The sequence below is a fragment of the Marmota marmota genome, unplaced genomic scaffold, assembly GCF_001458135.2.
Source record: "Marmota marmota marmota unplaced genomic scaffold, marMar, whole genome shotgun sequence".
Taxonomy (NCBI): Eukaryota; Metazoa; Chordata; class Mammalia; order Rodentia; family Sciuridae; genus Marmota; species Marmota marmota.
Genome location: NW_026000005.1, coordinates 12,001,864 through 12,028,405, shown reverse-complemented (window position 1 = coordinate 12,028,405; position 26,542 = coordinate 12,001,864). Strand labels below are relative to the sequence as shown.

Sequence of the window (26,542 nt, the reverse complement as noted above, 5' to 3'; positions counted from 1 at the left end):
AGTAAAAAGACTCCTAATAAGTTTCTATACCATTTAGCACAGTGCCCAGCATAGAGTGGGCATTCAATAAATATTTGATAAATGAATGTACTATCTTTTAAGACCGTTTCCTACACTTACACGGGTTAATGATTTATGAATAATACGTTGATTTAGGGGTACACAAATCTAACATGGTAACTAAAGAGAAAACACATATGACATTAGAAACAGACACTGTTAGTTTCTACAATCCTGCCCCAGGACAGAATATGTAGTGTAGGGTTAAACTATTCCAATAATAAAAATTGATTAGTCAAATACTTTTATTTTGCCAAGGAACTCTAACAGTTAGCCTTTGGCAGTTCCCAAACATACAATGAACCCCAAACAAAACAAAACAAAACAAAATTGCACTATTACAAGGAGTCCATGAAAGCGGAGAGAGGAGGCGGCAGTTAGGGGACAGCAACTTCAAGGAGACGGTTGTTTTTTCGTTTGCATGTTGGGACACTCCCATTTTTCTGGCTGCCCTGAATGAACTTCACACATACTTTGTCCTGCCTGAACTGTACCAGGAACCTAGGAGAAAAGAATCAAACAAATTAAGGTATATACAAAACAGATGGTAATTACAGTAACATTAGATTTTGTTTTTTAATGGGATATTGATCTTGACAAGTATTACCCCTTCTCATTAACACCTCTTACTTAACACAGAATTGTATTACTGTCTTTTACTTCCAGTAGCCATTCAGCCCTATGTAAGTGGGAGCTCATTAACTAAACATATTCCAACAAGGCAAGAAGAGCTGAGAATAATTATTTCCATGTTTCAAAAAGAAAGACCAACATGTTCTATCTCTGTCTTGCTTCTGGCAAAAACATAAACTGGGGAGGGGTCCGATTAAATTACCAACAAACTGAGAAATGAAACTGAGAATTTCAGAACAGGAAGGAACCTTGAGACCCTCTCCAAACACTGGGTGTGCATATATTTCCTGCACAATTTTTGTCATATTTGCACATGTACACTATGTTAATATTTATTTATAGCTAAAACTATTACAAAGTAATAGTGACTATAGAATGATAAAGCCATGTCACTATGATCTGCCATTTAATAATCATTAAAATATTTATATAAAAGCCGGGAATGGTGGCACATGCTTGTAATCCCAGTAATTCAAGAGGCTGAGGCAGGAGGGTCACAAGTTCAAATACAGCCTCAACAACTTAGCAAGATCCTGTCTCAAAAAATGGAAAGGGCTGGGGAAGAGGCTCAGTGGTTAAGTGCCCATGGGTTCAATCCCTGGTACCCCCCCAAACAAACAAACAAAACAAACAAAAACCATACACACACAAAAAAAAAAAATTTAAATTTTAAATTTTAAAACATTAAAAATCCATTACTGTACACCCAAAACTACCTCCTACCCCACCAGTGGTATATGTGATACATTAAAAAAACATATTCTAGTTCAAATCCTTCCTTCTGCAGACCAGCCGGGGACAAGTGACTGTCTACAAGTTTGTTGTTTGCACCTAGCATTGTGAAGGACAGCCAGCTGTATAAAATGAGGGTCCTGCTCTCAGGGACCGCATTAGAGTAGCACAGCTGGACCAGGTCTTCCCATCTCAAAACCATTGACTTTTCTCTCTACCACATCAATATCCCATAGCAATGTTTTCTCTGTTCTCAGGGAACAGTTTTTCTGGGTTGCTGGCACATTACTAAGTGAGTAACAGGTATTTGGCAGATCACTCCTCATGGCCATCCATAGCAGTAGCAAGGGCCTGAACAATTTCATTTGGATATGTCAACTTAGTTTCGTGGTCTGAAGAGGCTGTGTTTTGCAAACATCATTTCTGGAGCTAAATGACACGAAAGCTTCTAATTCATCAGTTGCTTTACAAGGATAGCATGCTGGCCTTTCAAATGGGTTGTTTCTTTTCAACTTGAAAGGACTGAAAGAAGAGCTGTAGTTCCACGTTTTCCTATCTGAGATATGTTTCTGGCCTGTATGCTTTTATTCATGTGCCTCAAAGAAAAAAAATGTTCAAAAAATTCAATAAAAATTCATATGCTTCAAAAATCAAATATTTTTCATTTTTATTTTCAACGATCATATGTGGTGTGTTCAATGTGTAGGACCTTCTTTTCCTATTGAATTTAACTTACATTTAACATCTCCATGTTCATAGCTCATGACCAAGATTCATATTAGAAATATCAACAGCTCAAAAGTGTTGGGGACCATGTATACTGTTCCTGGCCACTTACTTGTGTTAACTCAGCTGTAACACAATCTAAGGAGGCGATGACTACTATTCATCTCCATTTCAAAGAGGACAAAACTGAAAATCATGTTCCAGCAAACAGTTACATGGAATGCATTATTTTGCAGCATTAATACAAGTTAGAATTTCAAAGTAAAAACAACATAGACTAGTTGTTTGGATTTAATATATTAAATGATACATATATTTAAAATATTTGGTAGAACAAATTCACTGTTGTTTTCACTATATTCAGGACTTCATTTTTAGAAATTCTGTACACCTGCAGGTTATCCTCAAAATGCAATGTTTACCAACTAAACCGTTTGTGAGTTTAAGAATTAGGAATCTGGGGTTGGGGTTGTGGCTTAGTGGTAGAGCACTCGCCCGGCATGTGTGAGGCACTGGGTTCGATCCTCAGCACCATATAAAAATAAATAAATAAAATAAAGGTATGTGTCCATCTACAACCAGAATAAAACATTTTAAAAATTTTTTAAAAAAAAGAATTAGGAATCATATAAAGTGGTTGAGTCTTTCAATGAATTCAATTCTCATTTCTACCTGGGCAAGTTAAAAACTGCACTAAGATTGGACTGTCTTCCTGAAGACCAATGTTCAGTTTATCTATAATGACTACAGAAACTGGGCTTGTTAGAATCACTACTTCTCCTTCCAAAAACGATGTGACGAGGAAGGGGTTAGTCACTGAACTGCAAGCTCTTTTTGACACTGCTTCTCTGCAGCTGGTAAGGAAATGGAGTAAAGTCACTGTCAGCTGAAAACACAGACCCAGGCATCCCTGACCAAGGAGCTCCCAGGGTTTTGAAAGAGCTGCACTGGAAACTTCTTCCATCAGCTGCTTTACTTTTATCAGAACACCCAATCATTAGGAACCAGAGGAGAGGAGTAACAATGTTGTCATGTATCTGTGGTCTTCACGTGGCCATGCTATACCATCAGAATACCATACGCCTCTCTGACAGGCAGAGTTCCTGATGCCCAGAAGTGAACTCATCTCGAAAGCATTTCCTGAGTGATGTGCCTCTGCACACAGCCCAGGAGATCCACCAGAGGGCTTCAGTGGTTGACTACATTTGGGAAACACAGTACATTACATCTTCCAAAGCCCCTCCAGAGAGTCAAAGTGTGCAACTAGATTTCAGAGGTTCTGAGAAGTCGTATGGTAAGACTGCTTTTCAATTTTCACCAGAGAACATTTCTTTCATAGCACATTTTCCTTAACATTCTTTAAGAGTAGTGTTCTTAGAATATCAATATAGGAAGTGCTTAAAAGTACCATCCTTTGAAGTCTGGATTAGTTGTGATTTCTTGCCTCTGTACAGATAACCCTATTAATGCCATGGGCAACTATGAGACTGCTTCATCCATGTATCGAGGGGGAATATATCAATCTTTGAAATAAATATGATCTCATGATGAGCAGGAAATGGCAGGAGCTACCAAGCCCAGAATCCCAAATTAAGAAAAACCTCTACCAAAGGGAGTTAAAAGCTCGAACATGCCCTGACAGGTTAAAACTTTAATTAAATTGGAATTTAATCTGCCATTATCTTTTTTTCCCTAATATTCTTTATTTTGTTTTTATAAGAAAGTAACAAGTTATGTAGTCCAAACATCCATTCCCAGTGTAGTGTACCCATAAAGCTCCATCTCCTACCCCATCAATATCCCTAGTGTTCAGGGAGAACTGAGGATGAACTAAAGATATCATAAATCCTAACATCACTGAGAGTGTGATTCACAGAGGGGCTGAGATATGTATAAATTTATTTTAAACAAAAACAAAACAAAAACTTCTTTTTAAAAACTGCAAAACTCTTGATTTTTTTTTTTTTTTATTATTGGGATTGAACCCAGGGCCTCACAAGTCTCAGGCAAGTACCCTGACACTGTGCTACATCCCCACATCCCCAGCATGAAAAACTTTGAATTATAAAATAAAATCTTCAGCAGGGCACAGTGGTGCATGCCTGTAATCCAAAGGTGCAGGACGCTGAGGCAGGAGGATCGTGAGTTCAAAGCCAGACTCAGCAAAAGTGAGATGCTAAGTAACTCAATGAGACCCTGTCTCATAAGATACCAAATAGGGCTGGGGATGTGGTTCAGTGGTTGAGTGCTCCTGAGTTCAATGCCTGGTACTAAAAAAGAAAAGAAAAGAAAAAAAAAATCTTCCTATGTTATCTGGTTATCTAATCTTTCTAACATATGCAAAGAAGTATATAAGTTGTTGGTGAATTATTAATATTATTAATAATTGTTATTATTGATAACAAATAATCAGTTAAGTATTAATCAATTTAGTCACTCAAATTCATTCAAACACCTCACATGTGTATATTTAATATATGGCGGGATGTCCCATCCTATATGCAAATAATTAGCCTTTACAATTTGAACACAAATGTGAAATGAAGAAAAAGCAAGTTTTAAATTTACACCAGTCTTTGCACTAATACCCCCTTGTTAACATGGAAGGCCTTTACTCCAACTCTAGTTACCAATGTATATTAAAAAAAAGTCATCTCAAATCTAACCATTCAGAATCTCCCTGGCCACTTCTAAACCCCTCATCCCTCAATATCTACTTCTGCAACAAATGCCTAATGCCTAGCACCCAATCTGTTAATACACTTTGTTTTCCTTCAAATTACGCTCAGAAGCTGGCTATTTCTCACCATCTCACTCTAGCTTAAGGCACATCACCCTTGCACTAGACAGCTCAGAGTCCTGCTTCCATCCCTGCCTCCCAGTAGTTACTGTCCACACTGCAACCAAAGCCATCTTTGAAAATAAATCAGATCCTGCCACACCCTTGCTCAATACCAAATAATGGTTTCTCATCATCCTTAATAAAGTCTCAACTTAGCTCAGATACCAAGATCTACATGTGTAGGCTATGTTTTTCTCTTCAGGGTCTTCCTACCTTCTGCTCTGCTACAAAGTTTGTTCCCATCTCAGGGCCTTTGTACCGGTAGCTGCTCTGCACTGTAAAGTCTCTCTTGAGATTGCTGCCCAGCTCGCTTCCTTTCTGGAGTCACAGAATCAAAGAGGACTCCCTGACCTTCTTGTTAAGAAGAATACCCTCTGACTATTGCTTTTTTCCCTCTACTACAAGCACCCATTACTGGCCCAAACCCTGCCACCTACTTATTATTTTATTTGGGTATCTTCTTCTTTCCCACTAGAATGTCAGGTACCTGAGGTAGGGACTTGGACAGTGCCATCCACTGCCTGTCCTTTAACCAAAACGAATACTAGACACATACTGGGTACATAAGTAGCTGCTGTATTAATGAATGAGATCAAAGAGCTGAACTAAAATTATAAAACTAAAAGCAAAAAGGTGCATTAAACAATATATGAACATACTCATCAGAAATTTCAATATTGAGCTTCTGTTTGGTTTGGCTGAGAGTTGTGCGATACAGCTTGGTGGCCATTTCAATCAGGTGGTCACTACTGAAGAGAAAGTCTCCTTTACTAGCTGCTTCTGAGCCCTGAAAGGACAAGCCAAGAGTCAGAGATAATTAAAGACAGCTGAGGAGGAAAATGTTTACAGGGTTGGCTGAAAACCTATTTACAGTCTCCTTAAAACTTCACACACGGGAGTCCATTTCCCCAATGTAAACAGTAAGGACAAGAGCCGTACTTCTTCCAACTGACCAGGGCACTTGAGTAAGGTTATCTGACCCCTTGCTACCAAAGCTGGTTGACAGACCAGCAGGAGCATCCAAATCATGTGGGAGCTTGTTAGAGAAGCAGGATCTCAGCTCTGCTACAGCAGCCACTGAATAAGAGTCCACAGCAAGATCCCTGGGTGGTGGGTCTGCACATTCAGGATCAGGGAGCATTGACCTAGCTTATGACTCAATCTGAAAAAGCTATTTAAAAAACTCCTCAGTGATTTGGTGGAAAAAAAAAATAACAACAATAACACTTGCAACAAATATCCTACAGTAGCAGCTTTCAACCTAAGCTGCACAAGAGAATCATCTGGGGGAACTTTCCCAAAATAGGATGCTTATGTTTCATTCTGAGGGTATGGTCTGAAAGTCAGCATTTCTTAGAGTACCACTCTGCTTTAATGTGTACTTGAGGTTGATAATCACTGTCCTGTGACTCAAAACACCCCCTTTATGTTAAAATGCATGGTGGGGAAAACAGGCTAAGGTAAGCTTTGGGGTTTTTCTGTTAGGAGTCGGTCAGTGTCACTATATTACCTAGATGCATAACCTTAAATATGATTAACATTTGTTGACATTTGTGTATTTAGTAATGATATTATACATGAGAGGTACTGTGCTAAGCACTTTACATACAGTATCACTTAATCTTCATAGTAATGCAATGAAGTAGGGAAATTATTATCCCCATTTTAAAGATAAGAAAAATTGAGATGGCTCATGAAAGTTAAATGACATGGCGACAGGCATCACAGTTAATGAGAACAAGTCTAGCTACTACACTTAACCATTCCTTTCAAGCTAGGAGGTCCTGGTTAAGCAGAAAGTATGAACATTAGAAAACCTTTAGGTCAAAATTATTAGGCAATGGTTTTAATGCAGTTCTGTCCTTTGATTAAAAAACAATAAATCAAAAATGAACAAGAAGACATATGTAAGTTGGTATGCAGAATAAAGAACAGGAAGAGACATAATTTAAAACATCAAGTGAGCAAATCAATAAAAGTGACTAACCTTATTCAATTATTGAAAAACCGAACATGAGATTTTATATAGGAGTTAACATAGCCAAAATTTGTAAATCAGTAGGGAGGACATCAGGCAATAGTACTAGTCTGATGGAGAAAATTTTAAATCCATGGCTGAGAAATTGGACAAACAGAGAAACACTCTCGTTAAGTCATTAGGTGAACTTTTACCTCCTTGAGGTGGACAGCGAAGAAGCCGTCATTTTGTGAGCTCATCGATACCTTGGTCACATCCACCAGGGGAACCTCTGACTTGATTTGTCCAGACTTTTGATCAGCGAGAAGGAGATTATTATTTGTTAAGAGGAAAATTCGGGATGTACTCTAAAACAAAACCAAAAGAGATGTAAAACCAGTGAACACAAACACCCCCAAATGGTCCATGAGTTCAAAGCATTAGTTATTTGCAGAAATGAACATTTTATTTCATCATCTTTCAGGAAGCATATCTATGTAAACTGAGAATAGGTCAAAGGACATAAATAACATACTTAAATTCATAGAAATTTCAGAGAGTAAGCAAAATTTTGCCTAAGCCTAAAGGTGAGGTGAAATCCCCTCAAGTTAACTCCACTGAGAATATGAGATGTAAATATTCTGGGGGGTTACTAGGGATTGAGTACTCAGGGGTACTCAACCACTGAACCACATCACCAGCCCTATTTTGAATATTATTTAGAGACAGGGTCTTACTGAGTTGCTTAGTGCCTGGCGATTGCTGAGGCTGGCTTTCAACTCACAATTCTCCTTCTCAGCCTCCTGAGCTACTGGGATTACAAGCGTGTACCACCACGCCAGGCAAGATGTAAATTTTAACATTCAGAAAACTAAGGAAGACTGTCTTGGGGGCCTCTCAATTCTTCAAGGTTAGCATTTTTACCTTCCCATTTGCACGGTTAATTTTGTTCACAACTTCAGCAATGATGATCTTTTCTTCAATGGAATCTTTGAGTTTCTTGTACTTAGGGTTCTTGTTGATTTCCAGGTAAGCTCCTTGGAATGGTTGCCCAACACTAAGAAGAAACAATTCCTGCATGTTAGAAATGGTTTCAATGGAAGTACTGTGGGCAAAAGGAAACAAGTCAGTTACTTCTAAGGAGTACCTGACAACTTCATGAAAAGTAATATCAATTTATTTTGTATATTTCACTTGCACCTGTCCTAAACGTTAAGTTGAAAATGAAAACTTAAAACCTGTTTCAAATATATTTTAGATGTGATCACGGCATTTGGTAGGTAGGATTTTGATAAAAATCTTATCTCATGGAACAATCAAGATAGAAATCACTAACAACGAGGGCCAGACTCAAGTACATGGCCTCGTGTGAAGGAAAAGGCAATTTCTTCTAATCTGTTAATATAAAGTTAACAGCTGCCCACAGAAGCTTTACTAATGCCTTTAAATAATATGTGGCACTGAAAAAAGAACTGAAATCATTCCTATCACCCTCTCTAAAGAGAAATTTCATTTTCTCACAGAGAAGAAGAAAATCAATAAGTCTTCTGGGGAAGAATGGATTTGGCGTAATCACTACACAGCACTTAGTACACCATGTAGCTCTGGTTTTAAATAGGCAAGGTATGAAAGGAAGGCCAGCTGAGATGCCTAGGATGTGCCTCCAAGTGGTCAGAGTGGCCAAGACCCACATTCAGAATCAGAGCAGTTTTCTTTCAAACAAATTACTCTGGCAAAGGTATAACCCTGCATGTGTCACTAAGATGTCAATTTCCCTAAAGACTGGGGTGACTCTCTTAGGGCAGTTTCTTCAAAGACACCAAGGAAAAAACTGCAGCTTCAAGAGATCTACCAGCTTCATTTTGAGCTATTCAATTCTGGCAGCGTGCACACACAACTTTAAATGCTTGCATCGTGGGTGGAGGATCAGGGAAGAAAAATCCACGTAGGTGGCCAGTGCTTCACAGCTCCTGGGATATGAAAGGCCAACGCCCATAGGAGCTGCTGTTTCACAGAGAGGTGGGAGGGCTAATTATTCCATGTCTCCCACTGCTTGTGGTGTGAGAGCACCACCACCGTCCCTGAAAACTGACAAAGTCCCTGAAAACTGACAAAAACTACCCAAAAAGAGCTTGGCTTGAAGTGAACTTTTTTTGGTGTGTTCCTATTCAAGCATGTTTTAAATAATGAAAAGTGCTAAGAGCCTGCTAGTTTGCCTCCTCAAAAATGTACTCTCCGGCCTCCAGTTTCTAAGAGTCATCTACAGGGAATGTTCATTAAGAAGGTGACTCTAAGGGTATAAAAGGAAAGTTGAATGGCATTAGTTGCCGGAGAAAGCATCCAGACAGTTTTTCTGTTGAAGCAGGCTTCACAGAGCAGGCACTTGGGATGACTCCGGATTCAGGCACTATGTTGGACGTAAGGGAGTAAGTACCAGTTGGAACAGCCACATCAGCTAACAAGGAAGCTGTGCAACTTAAAATATTTAAAGCCAATGAGACCGGCAACTTGCATTCATTTAGTCCTTTAAAAAGAAGAGCTTTCGGGGCTGGGGCTGGGGCTCAGTGGTACAGTGCTTGCCTTGCATGTACAAGGCACTGGGTTTGATCCTCAGCACCACATAAAAATAAATAAGATACTGTGTGTTCATCTATAACTAAATAAATATTTNGCACATTTTACCAATAATATATATATATATATATATATATATATATATATATATATATATATATATGAAGAGCTTTCAAATAGGCATGAAGATGGAGACAGTATATGAAATACATGTGAGTATTTAGAATAAAAATGTTTTTTTATTTCTAAGTCAGTCTTTAGGAGAAGTTAACAAGTTGTTACTAAAACAAGTTAGAAGATTTTTGGCTTGAAATTATACAAGTACTTTTTTATAAGTGCCAGATGAAATTAGTAATTGTGGGGGGAAATGATGGGTGCAGGATATATACAAATAATCAGATAAGCAGTCTTCACCAAGGACTTCACTTGCCAAACTTGCAATTGTGTTCCTTCTTTTTCTGAGTATGTGGTGTTGATAATAAAGCAGCTGAACTTGCTGCACAGGCTACTGAAGTCATGACCGATGAGTTAGCTGACCGAAGGACACCACAAACCCATGCTTATGCAACACCCAGAGACTAACACACTGTTTCACTTTTGTTGATCTTATGAATGAGTTTCTGACCTGGCTTGTTAGGGCAGGAAGATTGGGATGGTATTTACAACATATTGCAAAGAGAAATCTGAAAATAGGAATTTAAATGCAAGTTTATCTTAATAGCCTATATATTTTTATTTTATATGACTTCCAATTATTCAGTAAAGTATGCAGGCTAATGTCAACAGAGTAAAACCACCTGTAATCTCATTTCATCAAAGAATACTGTGGAAACTATCGCTTAAGTGTGTTTATGTGCACTCACATCCAGCTGATTAGAAAATTATACACATAATTAATAATTGTTCATCTAGTACTGAAATCAAAACTTCACTAGAAAAGACCTTCATATGTATTGGAGAACAAGTTTTAAAATATTGATTTTTATGGGTAAAGCAAAACCAGAATACCTAGATGGGTATAAAGCCTTCTTATCCTTGAAGAGCTCACTGGCTTCTAGTTTCTCTTCATAAATAAGTTTCTGCTGGTCTGTGAATTGGTCCCTGTATTTTTTACACTGTGAGATACGAGGAGAAAAACAACAAAAAAGAAAACATCACTTATATAAATGAACTTTTACTTTTTCTTAAATATGCTAAGTTAATTTAATAGCAATAAGAATAAAAGTGAAAGTGAAAAAAACATTCATTTTAAGAGGCCAAAACATTTTTCCTTCCTGATTTTTAAGAAGTTGGTTTTGGAAAAGTACAAAGGTTATTATTTTTCTTGTAGAATGTGGAATGCTTCTTCAAAACCCACCAGGGCCCAACTGGCATGTGCCCTGTGAGGGGCAGACTCATCCTGCTGTGATGTCAGTCCCTAAGGATCCCGGTCCTGAGGCTCAATTCTTTAACAGAGACACAAAGCAAAAAAAAAATCTGGACCTCACAACCCAGTGCACACATTTACATACACAGAGGATGACGAAAAAGCTTCGCAAAACAATATTTAATTCTGCATGTTGTGTACTCTGCTATTTTCTATTCTCTACTTATATTATTTAAAAACCCTGGTAGTAAGCTATTAAATTGATTTCAAGATCCACAAATATGCTATGATGTATAGTTTGAAAAACACCAGAACAAATCCTTCTACTTCCACTTTACAATGTGCATGGACACTTGAGAAGTCCCCCTTCATCCTGACCCTAGGGACACAATGAAAGGAGACTGGGATGGCCAGAGAAGCAGGGACAAACTTTTAAGATGAATGTTCCAAGACATTCAGTTGGAGGTGAGGGGTTGAATACCACCGCTGAAATAACTTCATGCAAAAACATTAGCATTGCTTCCAATTCTTCCCACAGAAAGGCTCCCTTCAGGAGGAAACAGGCTTCTCAACCCCCATCTCCTGTCCCAGGTAGGTCAGGATGGGGTTGGGAGGGAAGGGCAGACCCCTGCATTAGTAGCTCCCTGTTGTTCTTTCTGAAAATAATTTCTATGTTACACTCAATCAGGGAGATGAACAACTGAGAAGTTGTTGAATCTCTATTACAGAACAGAACTCATAATTCAGTTCCACATGTTGAGCAAGTCCCACCTGTCAGGCTAATTAGCAATAATGTCACTCTATACACATGTGATTCTTTTACATAAAGGACAAGGCCTACACTGCTAGGCAGGAAAGAGCTGCCTAGAAAATATATCCACCCATGATTCCTTGACTAAATATAAACTCTTCCACCTAATGATTTTATTACATCTGATAATTGCATATATTTAGCATTCCACATACCTGGTTAAACCAAGTTTCTGAAATAAAGTCTACATCTATAACAAGTACTCCATGTACCCCAACACCTAAATTGCACGTTGTGCTTTCCTATGAAATTAGAGTACTAAGATATAAGGCAATATAAAATAGATTTTCAGCTTCTCTTTATTTTAAGTAGAGGACATCTTGTCTTTTAGGGACTTCAATGCCTTTTTCCAGTCAATCCAAGTGTTGTGTTCATAAGTGGATTGTATGTATTCAACAGATCTGATAAACTCATACAACTGTAGGATTTAACTATCTTGTTTGAAGACATTAAAATTTCATAGTTTCTATTTCCTGTAATATCTTTTCATAGGAAGAGAAAAACACAAACTGGACCACTTGAAAGCAACTGAAACCTAGAACAAAAAGTTGGTACAACCTTTTGCTCCTCTAACCATGGCCGAGAGGAGACCTCACAGGCTTTGCCTTGGCTGCTGAGGGAGCCCCCAGAAAGTCAAGTACAGCGAATGCAAAGTTCAAGAATACCAAAGTCCTCAAATAAGTCCCTCTGAGGCAAAGGAAGAATGTGTTAAAAATTTGATTTTAGGGGCTAGGGTTGTGGCTCAGTGGTAGAGTGCTCATCTAGTATGCATGAGGCACTGGGTTCGATCCTCAGCACCATATAAATATAAAATAAAGATATTATGTCCACCAAAAACTAAAAAATAAATATTAAAAAAATTTGATTTTACATAACAGCTGTCAAACACTCGAAATATATAATAAATCTCTGAAGAAATGCAATCATGACATTTTTTACCCTCCACAAGTGGAAAATTCTTTTTAGTTCCTTGTGAGTGGAATCCAAGAATAGATAAGGTCTGGATGGCCAATTCTTGTCTATTGGCGATAAAGAAGGCATCTTAGTTTTCATTTCCAAGAAGTATTTTTGTACCTGTGTTGGGTTTGAGAGAAGATACCAGATGAGGAAAATATTTCAGAAAAGACACTGTTTTACATGCTCTATGATCAAATGAACCTCAGTCTTCAGTAGAATTTATCAAGTTTTAGCTCATAGAACTTTGTAACTCCTCTAGGAAGTCTCTAGTCCATTCTTTCATATCAAGCAGAGAAATCTGAGCTCTACCAAATGGTTAATAGAAAAGAAAACTAACTCAAACAGTCACACGAACACTAGTGTTAACATCAGCCAACACTATGGAGCTATACTGTCAAATAAGTAGGTACTAGGTATGTGTGGCTATTTATATTAAAATTTTTGGAAATTCAAATAAAATAAGATAAAAAATTGGGTTCCTAGTCACACTACCACATTTCAAATGCTCCATAACCTCATGTGGCAAGCAGATACTTTATGTATCTCAAAGTTATAGAACATGTTCATCACTGCAGAAAGTCCCAGTGGACAGCACTGCTATAGAGAACACATGGTCCCCAACCTAGCAAAGGTTCAGCTTGTGTGTGTGTGTGTGTGTGTGTGTTTTTAAACTTTACCAATGATGCAAAAGCAATGTAGATTCAGTAGCAACTATTCTTTGAGTTCTGGTCTTTTTCTGGACTAGTGACATGTGGCTCAAGTTTCTCGAGATGCTGGGCAACAGTAGTGAGCACGGCATCCAGTCAGCCGTGCAATCAGGAGGGTGCACAACTAAAACCCCTCAGTGGGGTGTGCTGCTAGGCTATGTTTGGTAGGTTTGGCGTACTCAGTGTATTATCTATATCATATTTTCAATATATGATGAATTAATGGGAGTCCTCCATCGTTAAGTGGAGGAGCATCTGTTCATAACATGCCAGGCATTGTAAGAGTTTCATAGCATTACTCCATTTCAATCCTCATAACAGCTTGGAGGTTACTGCTATTATTATACCCATTTTACAGATGACCAAACAAAGTTTGCAGAAGCTAAATAACTTGCTAAAGTAACAAATCTTAAGCAGCAATGCAGGCCAGTCCCAGTGTTTGCACTCTTTTCCCCACTGCATTCACTTCTCTAGAAGCAAAGGGCAGGATCCAGCCTCACCCAGCCTTGCTTTCCTTTACCCCTAACTTGTTTGCCCTGTTGCAGCTCTTGAGGTTTAACAGAGAAAGAGTCTGACTTTCCTGATGAATCACTTTCCTCCAAGTTTTTTCTGTCAAAGAAGATGACAATTTTATGAATCATGTATAGGCACCTACATCTTTCTGACACAATTCTACTGAATTTGGGGCATGGGGAATGATACAAAAGATAATTAACTCTGTTCAGTTATAATTTAAAATCGTTACCAAAAAAGACACTGTCACTTAAAAAAATTCACAATTTACTGAGTTTACTGAGTTGGTATTAGCAAGTTCTTAATCCAATAAGGTTAATTAGCCATACATATAAAGTGTCAACTTACAATTCTCTGAAGCGTAAACTCATAGATTTTCTTTCCAGCATTAGCTCTGAAGAACTTCCTGTATTCTCTACGTACCTTTAAGAAGATGAAGCAGATCTGTGGTTACAGCGTGGCCAGCATGTGATCACAATGATACACCTCTCTTTTAAAAAAAGACAACTTGTGAAACAAGCAATTTATAAGTGTCCTTTCTGGATTGAGTAAACTAATGAAAGCACACTCAGATGGTAGATCTTAAGTCAGAGAAAAAGAAATTGAGAGATGCAAAATGATAATATCAAAATGAATGGATGTTTTAAATCCTATTAGTAAGTTTTTTAAATAGATGATTTGACAAGAAACATTTGTGCAAACTTGCCACAAATTAAAATACACTTCAGAAAATATTATATAAGATAATCTCCCTTCAGTTTTTTTTAAACAAATGGGGGAAAATATCTGAGGAACTATATTGATATTTCCAAAAACCTTGCATATGAAGACAGAATTTACTGAGAACTGAATGTGGCTAAAAATAAGTATTTAAAAAGAAGCTTTTAAACTACCATTATCCTCCGTTTAATTTACACTTAATGTTATCATAGCACTTAAAACATATATTATGGTTTTGATTCACTCTCCCATGCTACATTGTTTTAATTTATTCTGTATACTGTCTAACGAAGAACAATAACTAAATGAGGTGTTTGTGAATGAATGATACAGCTAACTTTGAAATTGAGAAATATTATATTTATTATCATCCTAATATAAATGGGAGAGCCAGGATAGAGCAAAATATTACTCTATTTGAATAATCCGGAATTAAGTAGCTTTTTCTTTTGTTGCCAATTTCTTAGGTTTAGATGCACATGTTCAAAATATTTCTACATTAGAAAGCTACCAACCTACTAACCAAACTCAGTTTGTACATAAATATCTTACTAGTTAAGACTGTAGATTTCTTTTATAATTTTCTTGGGTTTAGCAACAGTGAGCCCCATTCCTACAAGTAAAGGACCTGGTGGGCCAGAGTGGTCACTGTTGAAGAGACAGGCACGTTCCAAACTGCCTGAGTCCTGCGGTCCCATGCCACCTTCCACCTGCTGCTTCTCTGTCACTAGGTTGGTCCCTCTGGGCATCTGAGCCCCAGACCCACTATACACAACTGAAGATTATTAATATTATTATTATTTAAAATTTATGCCATATGCCATAAAGGGAGTTCCTCCTTGTATTTATATTCCACTTATAATTTCCCTTTTAGCCATGGAATTGTTAGATTCACAAATATTTTGAATCTCCAACTTATGATGCTAGAAGGGAAATGAAGAAATTGAAAATTTCCTGAAATTATAATAGTACAGGAAAGCACACAAATTAAGGTGGAACAAGTTGCATGTGAACATCTTTAAACAAGGGATTAGAAGTTCTGCTGTGGTTAGTTCTATCTAGTTGAAATTCATTATAATAACTGAGCTCAATGCAACATGCTTTTTGATATTCTACAGAATAGGTCATTTCTCCCCAAAACATAGACAGTAAAAGGCTGGTGACAACATGCTGGTATATACAATGGAGACCTCTCGTGGGCACCAGGAGTCCTAAAAGGTCCGGGTTCAGTGTACTTTGTAATCATTTCCAAAAGAAAATCCAATCATTTCAAAGGGCAAAGCTATTGTTCATATCAATATAATCTGCTTTTAAGAAAAAAAAAAAGGTAAAATTAATCTCATTTTTGGACTCCAAAGAAGTTTAATCTTATTTTGTAACAATAATAGTGGTAACACATTAAAATATTTTTGCCTCATTGGAAACTGGGGGAAAAGCTATTTAACTTCTGCTAAAATGACATTTAATATCTACAAGCTGAATTTGTATAGCAGGTTGCTAAATGCACACCTTGAATGCAAAAACATTTTGAAATAATATGCAATTAAACCAAGAACTGAAGATAAACATATTTATTACTGATAGAAATTATTACAGAGTAAGAATCCTGACTCAATGTTGTTTACTTCCCTTCTTTTTATGAAAATTACAATGCAAATTAGAAGATGTAACTAAAATAGAAAAATGTTTAGTTTTGTTTGGCGTCTAAAAAAAAGCAGTTACCGAACTTTTTCAGAATTCTTCAAACAGAACATCTGTTAAATTCACATTTAAGTTACTTCTTAATTACTTCAAAAATTACTTCATGAGTCATCAGGATTAATAAGCACATTTTAAAGTTTATAGGCTGAACTTTCAGGGGAAATTGTAGAAAGTTCAAAGATTCAGGGATATTTCTAAGGGTTGTTCAGATTCAGAGTCAATGATTTCTCAGTTAATATTTAAATGTTTAGAATAAGATTCAGTGTTATCAGATTAAAGTAAAAATAATGAAGAGGAATACAGTATTAAAAAAAAAGGGGGGGTGTCTAATTATCCCCAGTAGGCACTATAGATAGATGATTTTGGATGATTCCTTGAGGTGATTAGTAGTTGAATATTAAGAAGGCCAAATCTTCACATTGTCTGAAAGTCATTGTGAAGGTTTTCAAAGCTCAGTCGTATTTACATATTTAATTATGTGTACCCTTGTCCTACTGCAGCAATAAGCATCTCTCTGGAATAAAACCCTGCCCTAATCACAAGGCATTTGAACTTAAAGTTCTCATTAACTGCAAGATCCACTGATCTCTGTCATCTCATTCATGAAAATCCGTAAGTTTACTGACACAAAACCCTTTTGTGTCTATGCTGAACAGTTAAGATGATGCTTGCTTTGAAGAATGCTGGACTCCAAGCAGCCTTTAGAGGAGCAGAAGAGGCAGATGCAGGCAAAGGAAACCCGCTATGCCCAGGCTGGTGACTGTGAGTGGCTGGTCAGCTTTCAGCTCCACCATTGTGCTCTGTCTCATGATTTAAAAAAAAAAAAAAAAAAAATATATATATATATATATATATATATATATATATATGCTCAAAAGATTAACACAAAATCAAACTCAGGTGACAAAGCGTCTTTCATAAAATATGCCACATTGTGTATGACTTGACACCTATTAAATTAAAATCACAAAAATACTAGCATACATGTTTCTTCTCAAAAAGAAAAATCAGGCAAGATGACATTTTATAGACTGTGCAGACCATCAGCAAGCATTATCAGTAGTTCTTTCAGGGTTAGTAGGTGCTAGGCTTTACAGAGTTCACCCTGGGCAGAAAGAAGTGGTAGAGGAAGTACCTTCAGTCCAAGCCAGTAAGCCCAAATGACAGCAACCGCATGCTTACGCCTAGCCTCCTCCTTCAAGCGTTTCAATTCCCTTCGAGCCTAGAATGTTTTAGATAGTAAATAAAAGAGACAGCCCAATGCAGACAGCACAAATGACCAGAAAAAGATACCCCACCAAACAGAAAAGCCAATTTATGAATAGGATTCCAGAAAGAAAGAGGAACAGAGCAAAACCACTTCAACCCAAGGGATTGGTGTCAAGCTGGTGAGGCTGTTCGTGATTCTGCTCCAGAGGAGGCAATCTGTGTAGCACCCAAGGTCATCATCCCTCACTCCCCTGCCCATTCTTCTCCTTTTTCCCCCCTCCTGTTCTGGCTCTTTCTTTGTTTCTTTCTCTATTCTCTTATTCCTTATTGAAGCTTTAGAATGGTGAGTGACACAGTGACCACTAGATTTCCCTTTTGCTGAGAGTACATGGGGCCACAGAAGCTGTGAACCTCATTTCAATGAGTAAAAAGGCAACTCTCATGAACAACAATTTGCAAAACTGAAAAGAATAAAGGTTGCTTCACTGAAGTGCAAATTAAAAAAAAAAGAGAAAGAAAATTTAAAAACTCAAATAATTTTTTCCAGTTGAAAAATTAGAAGTAGTATGTATAAAAATTAAATGTTAGCTAAGGTCCCAAACAGGGAAATATATTGGAGATTGAAACAAGGCAAAAAGTGAAATAAATACCTTTCAGGTTTGTAAATTAATCTTAGGGAAACATTAATGCATGCTATCTTAAATGAAAAAAATAGGCTTAATTTTTTAAGACATCATATATCACATGACTTGGAAATAAGCTTTATTAGTGGAGAAATCTCAGCAAAAAAACATGTAAAAGTCCTTCTGCCCCTGTGAGGACATTTCCCTTAGATGACGAAAGGAACTAGTTTGTTTTTCACAGATGTTTTAGGAAAAACACTAATGAACAATTTTGGTTAGTTTTTGGCAAACTGAGCTCTTTATGCAGGCAAAGGTTGACTTTTCTCATTTTTTCTCACAAGATGGGCTCGTAATGTTGACAAGGTAGACTTAAAAACAGAGGACTCTGTGGATATTTGTGTCTCTAACTGGAATACACATTTTTAGCAAAGATGACCTTTGGTTTTCTAAGTAACAAAAACATCTAAAAACCTTGTCCCTTGGGGTATGTGAAATGTTCACAGAGCCCACGACTCTGCCTGGGGATTAGGGAGAACATTTCAGGAGGCCTTTGTTTCTGAAAGCAAACAGCTGATGGTGAAATTCCTGGGATTCTTCGGTGGCAATTATAGCTAGCTTTGCATGAGCACAATTTTCTGTGAAATCAAAGATGATAACTCTTTTCACATGTAATATTTTGCTTCTAATAATCAATAGCTGCCACACAGAGCCAAAAAAATCACAATTTCATTCATGGATTAATTTTTAAGGCATGCATTAAAGGCATTTTCATTGCCAACACATTGAGGACTAATTCAAGTCCAAATCTTAACATTCCCAACATGCCCCCTACCCCCACCCTACCAAAAAAAAAACCCTCTATAAACGCTGCCAGCATACATCAGTGGAGGGGTGGGGGGTGAGAGGGAGAAACCAAGCATGCAGGTTACTGAAGAGTTTTTCAAAATTAGCAACTATACACTAATGCCTTATTAGTAAGCAATTAGTTGTTTTGGTCTACACATGCCTAAGCTTCCTATGCACACTACTCATACATCTCCAGGTTTATTAAATCTGGCTGCCAGGACATGCACCAGGCTGAGTCACTACTGATTATAATCATTCATCCCCTCGTATGCTAGAGAGAAAGATTGATTACTGCAGAATGGAGTAATGGGACGCGAGCACCAAGTACCTTAGATCCAAGCCAGTAAGCCCAAATAACTGCAATAGCATGTTTATTCCTAGCCTCCTCCTTCAGCCGTCTCAGTTCCCTTCGCGCCTGTGATGCATTTGAAAAGGAGTTACAGAAAAGTTTAAGGCAGGAAAGGTTACTGCTGCTCCCCAATGGAGAAAGAAAAAGAGAGACACACCAGTCACCACCAATGGTAAATGGGTAAATGCAAAAGCATGTGCCACCACCCCACACCAAAATGTTGGCAAGAGTGAGAGGCAAACGCGTGCTCAGTAGCTTAAGCCAGTGAAACATGTTCTGCCCCTTGAAGCTGAGGGTCCATGGCTCTGTGCACGTCACTCCTGGCCCATCACCTTCCTCTGGGCCTCTGGCCTACCTGGGTCCCATGCCAGTAGGCGGCAATGGTTGTGGCTGCCTCCTTACAGCGTTTCTGATGTTTCAGTTCCCGTAGGATTTTCCGAGCCTAGGATACAGAATTACTCAAATAAGGGAATGTTAAAATAAAAAGAAAGAAATTCATAGTAACCAAGAGAAAATTCTGGAAGAGATGAAAGTCCTAACACCCATAACCCAGTGAAACATCAACATCTTAAAGAAAGGGAAGCCCAGAACAGTCTGAGACGGTCAAAAACAACAGCATTGAGCCTGACAGGGCAGTTCCACCCTCCCCCCGCCCCACACCAGGTAAGAACAGCAGCCTCCTGGCCTGAGAGGCAACAGGAAAAAATCTAACCACAGGGATACAAGCTGACACACATCAGAGGAGAGGAGAGTTCTCAGAATGTGGTCAGGGGAACTTTAGAGATAGTACCTCTTTGATCATGACCTGTCTCGAATATAAGTGTAGCTATTCTTTTTATTTAAAAGAGGTTTTTAAAATTTGCTAATAACATTGCCCACACTGATCCCAAACTGGTGGCTTCTTTTCAGTAATGGCTGGGAACGGATTTTATGGAAGCCAGGGAAGTATCCGGATTGGAGGTGGACTCCAGGTCCTGCCTCTGCAGTTTCTAGCCTGCAGACTGAATCTGAAGGTCCAGTAATGAGGTCAGGGAAGACCCAGCAGGCAGCAGTCACTTACTCTGCGTGCTCAGGTCTGCATTTTGACAGTTTTCTGTGGGACAACCAGGGCCTCCATGGTCAGTTTAGACAAAGGTCCACCAATGCTGCTGGACTCCTGGCCCAGGGTATACTCTCTGAAGAAACCCTAAGCCTGGACACACCCGGAGCCTCAAAGTATCCTGTCTAGATCCAGACTATTCCATAAAATCTCCCAACAGCAAAGTGGTCAGCACAGGCTCTGAGCAGGAAGTTCACAGACTTTTTCTGTACTGGGCAAGATAGTAAATATTTTTGGTTTTGTAGCTGGATGGTCTGTACAATGAATGAATGTGACTATGTCCCAACAAATCTTCATGGCATTAAAAGCTATATTTTATATTAAATTTTACATGTCATGAAATCTCCTCTTTTGTTTTTTCTTAACAACAGTTTAAAATATGAAAGCCATTCTTGGCTTGCTAGTTGTATCAAAACAGGCCACAGGTTAGATATGGGGCATGCGAGACACAGTTCATTGAACCCTGAGCTAAGCTATGGAGGAAGGACTGGAACCAGGTTACCCAACAGTGACCACTCCTTGTCACCCTCTCTCCACTAGACATGGCTAGAGTGAAGGATCTTTTAGTCATGACAGGGCAATCTGCAAGATGGTCATATGGAAATTGGTAGGCTGGGGGTGCTGAAATCACACAGGACTCACAAGCATGGAAGCAATGGCTGTAAGACCTCTCTGGGCCACAGCTTCCGTCAAAAACCTGGGGTAAGGGAATACTGAGATCATGTCCAGTATTGTTTCAAGAACTTCCTGCTTGGAGAACAAAGCTCTCAAAAAGAAAGCTGGTTAGAAGGAAGCAGCCAAGACATGGCCACCAGGGCCCCCACTTGGCCCATAATGTTTATTCTTCCCATTGGATTGTTTACTGGGTAGGCAGGAGGCAGAGGAGTCCTCCCCTGCAGCGTAAGCCTAAATACATCATCCTGGGAAGAACCCAAAACCCCCAAATAAACAAAGCCTACTTCTTTTAGACTCACCTTCCAACCCCGGATATATGACTGAATTACCAAGGCAGAACTCTTTATCTGCTGATACCTCTTTTGTTGCTGTAGGATAAAAGAGGAAGATATTAGCAGCTGTATTTATATATATATATCTGTGATGCGGACACTGCAAGGCTGAGAAAGGATATTCACTCACTTAGTACAAAGGACCCTATATTATTCACACTTCTTCTGTAAGCAAACATGTCAAGAACCAAAATAATGAAGTCTAAAATTACTACAGTAAATTCAACGTACACATCAAAATAACAAAAAAATAACTTCCAAATGGCTTAGGAGCCACCCCTGTCAACACCTATTCTACACTGTTCTAAGGCTGAGCCTCATATTCTGACGGACCCATCTGCTTTTGAGTGCTCTCTCTTCTTGGTGTCACTTGTCACATGCAACTTATTGGGCCCACCTTGAATCTCCCTAGTTTCCTTTTGTTGTTTTCACCCTGCTTCCAGACAGGAAATAGGGTAAAAATTTCTGTACACCAGTATCAACTGATTGAACATTTATATATGGAGCCCCCATTAGAACAAAACCATGAAGTAAAGGTGAGCCTGATTTCATTCTTGCCTTCAAGGACTTGAAGAGGACACATGTCAACAGCGTAAAGGATAAACAATCCCTGGGAGTGACAGAGAGCAGACAGCTCAACAAGAGAGCTCAGAGCATCAGAGTTTCTACAAGTAGAGGAAGGTTAAACTGGAAGACCCAGTAAGATGCCATGCTTTGGCTCAGTACTCAGAGACCTTGCTCACTTCTAGGGCTGATGCCTCATATTAGAAGGTCCTGGAACGCCCTCCCTAGAAAAGTGAGCTCTTACAGCATTTAGTTTGTAGTACATGCTGAGACATGGGCATCTCTGATGGAAATTTAGCAATGCTGTCATCTTTCACTCTGGAAGCACTAGTTGCTCAGCTCCTGTTTGCTGAGGTGAGAGATGCCTTCAGGATCCTAGACTCCATTTTGGAAGATCAGATGAAATGGGGAAGATGGGCAGCAGAACAAGGGGGAGCCAGCAGGGAACGCCCAGAGATGAGCTTTGGATGAGCCACTCACCTTCTCTGGGCTTCAGTGCTTCAGTGGTCAAATGAGGAGCTAAGAAACATCTATGATTCCTCAAAGAGTAATATTCCAAGTACACAGGGACAAATTAAATCTACAAGGTCTACCATCACTTCTGGCACCCATTTGGTACTTCTATATTTTCTTTTTCAATCCCTAAATTCTTGAGAGTTTCTTGAAATTATTGATAAATTCTTGAAATAACTATATCTCACTTTAAAATTTATCTCTATGAAATACCACAGAATATGGAATATTTTAAAATAATCAGTAAATGAAGACAAGAGTTCAGAACATCTTGAGTTACTCCGTTGAAAGGAAATACTGAATTGATCACTGGCTTGAATAACACATAGCTAACTTCTTGAGGTACTTAGTTCAAAGTTGAAACAGATAATAACTCTAGAGAAAGTTAATCCTTTCTCTAAAAATGGGGTATTGTGAGGCTGAGGTTCTAGCTCAGCAGCAGAGTGCTTGCCTCACACATGTGAGGTACTGGTTTGATTCTCAGCACCACATAAAAATAAATAAAATAAACAGACATATTGTGTCCATCTTTAAAAAACAACAACAACAACACACACAAAAAAATGGGTATTAGGCTGGGTGTCCTGAAGCATGCCTGTAATCCCAGCAGCTTGGGAGGCTGAGGCAGGAGGATCACAAGTTCAAAGCCAGACTCAGCAACTTCGCAAGGCCTCAACTTAGTGAGATCCTGTCTCAAAATAAAAAAAATGAAAAGAGCTGGGGATGTGGCTTGGTAGTTAAGCACCCCTGGGTTCAATCCCTGGCACCACACCCAAAAAACTGGGCTGCTGATTTGTTTCCATTCTGCAAATTAATACTGTTTATAATGTCTACCATTGTGAATTAATGATTTATGGTAACTTTTTTCACCCAATGATATAAAAGCTCTCTACTGGAGGGAGGTTACAAATACTACTTGGTGTTTCTGCTTCTCTGTATTGTCTAGCCACTCCCAAGAAGGTCCTCCTCCACCCTCCCATCTAGTTATATCTCATCTCCATTATTCTTGATCTTGGTTCTCCATTTCTATCTCACAATGATCTGCAATTGTCCTAATTATTTATTTTCTCAGATGCACCCTTACTAGGTGTAACTTTAGCAAGTCAGTGATCAGGCTATTTTGTTTACCTTGCTATTTCCAGAGCCCAGTACATTTGGTGTTTCAAAACTATAGAATTAAAGATAGATGAATTCAGTATTCTCTTAAACTTGGGGTTTTTATGATGATTGCAAAAAAAGGAATAGCAAAAGGGCCCCTTGCAGAACAATTATTTGCTGGTCTTCCCTTTCTAAGCCAAACAGAAAACAGCATTGTGAATCTGTGGAAGAGTTAAGTAGTGCAGTGTGCATACAGAAGAACCCAGTGCCACCCAGCTAGGTGATAATAATTCTCAATGCCTTTGTAGAATGCACATGAATGAATCTGTCATTCACATAGCTAGACAGGTTCATACTTTAAAACTTGTACTGCTGGTTGTAGTCTTTTTTTTTTTTTTTTTTTTTTGGTGGCCCTAGGGATTGAACCTCTCATGCTTCTGAGGCAAGTGCTCCACTACTGAGCTACAGCCTCAGCCCTTTTTTGTCACAAGCCATCCATGGGCTGTGTGTGAGCTATGTGCATTGAAACTATATGAGGGGACAGGTCTGGCGTTGCACACTGATTGGGCTGTGCGATGTAAGTGTGCCTTTCCTCTCGCTCTGCCGGTGATCCCTCACAGCACCTGAGATAGGTATGATTTGCCAAGATGTCAAGCAATCTGCTGACCACAAAACATCACAAAGCAAGACTCCACCTTGGAAAATTATCCCCTGACTTATTTGGTGAAGAACATTCCATCGAATCTCCTTTGTGAGTCTCCCCTAAAAAATAAAGAGATTCCAGGTGTACACTCTCCCTTTCCAGCACTGTCCAGTGTGGAAGCTGACCCTTAAGGTTGCAGAGCCATCCTACCCTCAACATGAAAACTACTTCTGTGGTGCATGATTTCTCGCCGTTTTCTTAACTTAATGTTGCAGACAGCTCTTTTGAACCCAGCTCATCTCGTCAGTGTGGACAGCTGGTGAGACTTTTATTTTATCATTAGGCAGAGTCTCATTAAGTTACTCAGGCTGGCCTTGACCTTGACATTGTCTTGCCTCAGTCTCTCAAGTAGCTGGGATTACAGGTGTGTGCCACTGTGTCCCCAGTTGGTTGTGTGTTTTAACAAGGGTAAGCAATTTTAAAGATACTTAAAAACCAAGCACATTTTCTTTGGTTTAATCATTTAAGTACTTCACTAATTTCCAAACCTTGGAAATAATACACTAAAATGTATTACACAAGAATAAGTAACCATTTAAAAAAAAGCCTTATAGCAAAATCTCTCTGTCACTGAAAAAAAAAAAGAATAAGCTGAGATTTGACTCCAAATTTAATCATTTCCCAACTCACTCTGTAGTAAAGAACAATAAAAAACACTTGGAAGAGGTGTTCTTATCACTAAAATTCATTTTTCAAGAATACAACTCAATTTCAATCTAGCCTATGGGTAACCTCAGGCTTCTTTAAAATCTGTGTTGTGCCTCCAACAAATGTCTATAAAAAAAGTGAGAAAGAAAGTTCCAAAAAGGAATTCCATATTAATCAAGTAAACATACTTTATTATTGAATCTTTCCCCAGAGTTAATATGGCCAGATATATGAAGACTGAAGAAAAAAACAGAACTCTACTAAAACACAGCTTTGGCTTTCTGGAAATCAGGCCATCTTAATGCTGCTACAATAAATATAGAAAAGTCAGTCATTTTGAAAAACTGACCCAACCTGAGTGCAAAGGTTAATGACATTGTCTTACCCAATCGTATGTCCAAACTAACAAGGTAAATTTCTTGCTATGTATAAATTGGTATAGTCAAGCTTGGAAACATCCTTGGACTCAGCTCCCCATTCTGCCATTTGCAGCCATATGTGGCCATGGGGAAGTTACTTCACACCTCAATGCTTTAGTTTTCTCAGGCCTAAAAAAAGGCATCTTAAGAACATCCATCTTAAAAGGTTGTTGAGAGAATTAAATATGTAAATACTACATACATAGTAAGTATACGACAACTGTTGGCAAATTAGCATCTCTATTTCAGATTACAATTGACTGAGACTCACCGCATATCTCCTGTACCAGGCGGCAATCACAATTTGACTTTTCTTCATTAGCAGGAAGTGTGTGCGGCATTTCCAGCCTCGATAAATCTTCTGAATGAGAGTGGCCAAGTCTTCCAGCCTCTGCTTCCTCAGATCTTCTAATTTGAATAACTAATGAAGAAATTATAGGTGGACTTATCAAAAATCCTCCAAAACCTCATGGCATACATGACAGTAATTCTCAGAAGGTAAAATGGCAAACTGAAATCAACTACATTAACACACAGGATATGGATCATAACTCGCAAGAAAAATATTTGAATGGATTCATGACAGATGCAGTTTGTATTCCAGTGATCAGCATTTATGACAAATCAGAGAGAAGCTGAACTGAGTTTGTTTACCTTTACACTATGAGGACCCAAACTAGTTTAGATTGAGCATCCACAATCCCAAATTTAAAATGGTTTCAAATCTGAAACCTTTTGAATATCAATGTTGATGCTCAAAAGTTCTGGATTTTCGGGCACTTCGGTTTCAGATATTCAGATTAGGAATTTTAGCCAGTAAAATCAATACAAATATTAAAAAAAAAAAAAATCCAAGACCTGAACCCAGTCTTTTGGATAAGGGACACTGTACCTGTGATAGGAAGTGAATGGTGCCAAATTTTCTCTCCTCAACCATTTAAACCCTCTTCAAGTTCTCCAAATTTCCAAATTATCAAATCAACTATTACGCTAATTGAACTTACTCTAATCCATTTATGAAAAAGCTCCCTTGGAGTTCTATATGGTAGAATTTTAGAAATGTTCTTTTAAGTTTTAAAAATTTTCAATTTTGTCTTTGTATATCTCTAAAAGTAGAGTTAATAGTTTCTAGTAACAAAGACTGGTTTTACTTCCCATTTGATGT

The 26,542-nt window shown here is 38.3% G+C and overlaps 1 protein-coding gene across 6 annotated transcripts in view; it reads right to left on the bottom strand.

Moving 5' to 3' along the window:
* Positions 1-287: 287 nt before the first annotated feature.
* The window catches only part of Myo1b (myosin IB), a 150,902-nt gene continuing 124,647 nt past the window's right edge, over positions 288-26,542 (bottom strand). For 2 of the 6 annotated variants that reach the window (XM_048808199.1, XM_015481163.2), the window contains 12 exons: positions 25,649-25,798; positions 21,400-21,468; positions 19,682-19,768; positions 19,306-19,392; positions 17,435-17,521; positions 14,227-14,301; positions 12,641-12,775; positions 10,533-10,639; positions 7,875-8,007; positions 7,166-7,318; positions 5,653-5,780; positions 288-561 (listed from right to left, as the gene is read on the bottom strand). In XM_048808199.1, the coding sequence (XP_048664156.1) occupies positions 438-561; positions 5,653-5,780; positions 7,166-7,318; positions 7,875-8,007; positions 10,533-10,639; positions 12,641-12,775; positions 14,227-14,301; positions 17,435-17,521; positions 19,306-19,392; positions 19,682-19,768; positions 21,400-21,468; positions 25,649-25,798 (1,335 nt within the window). In that variant the 3' untranslated portion in view covers positions 288-437. The remainder of the gene's footprint in view (positions 562-5,652; positions 5,781-7,165; positions 7,319-7,874; positions 8,008-10,532; positions 10,640-12,640; positions 12,776-14,226; positions 14,302-17,434; positions 17,522-19,305; positions 19,393-19,681; positions 19,769-21,399; positions 21,469-25,648; positions 25,799-26,542) is intronic. The other 4 variants (XM_015481165.2, XM_048808200.1, XM_015481166.2 and 1 more) reach the window with 2 other exon arrangements.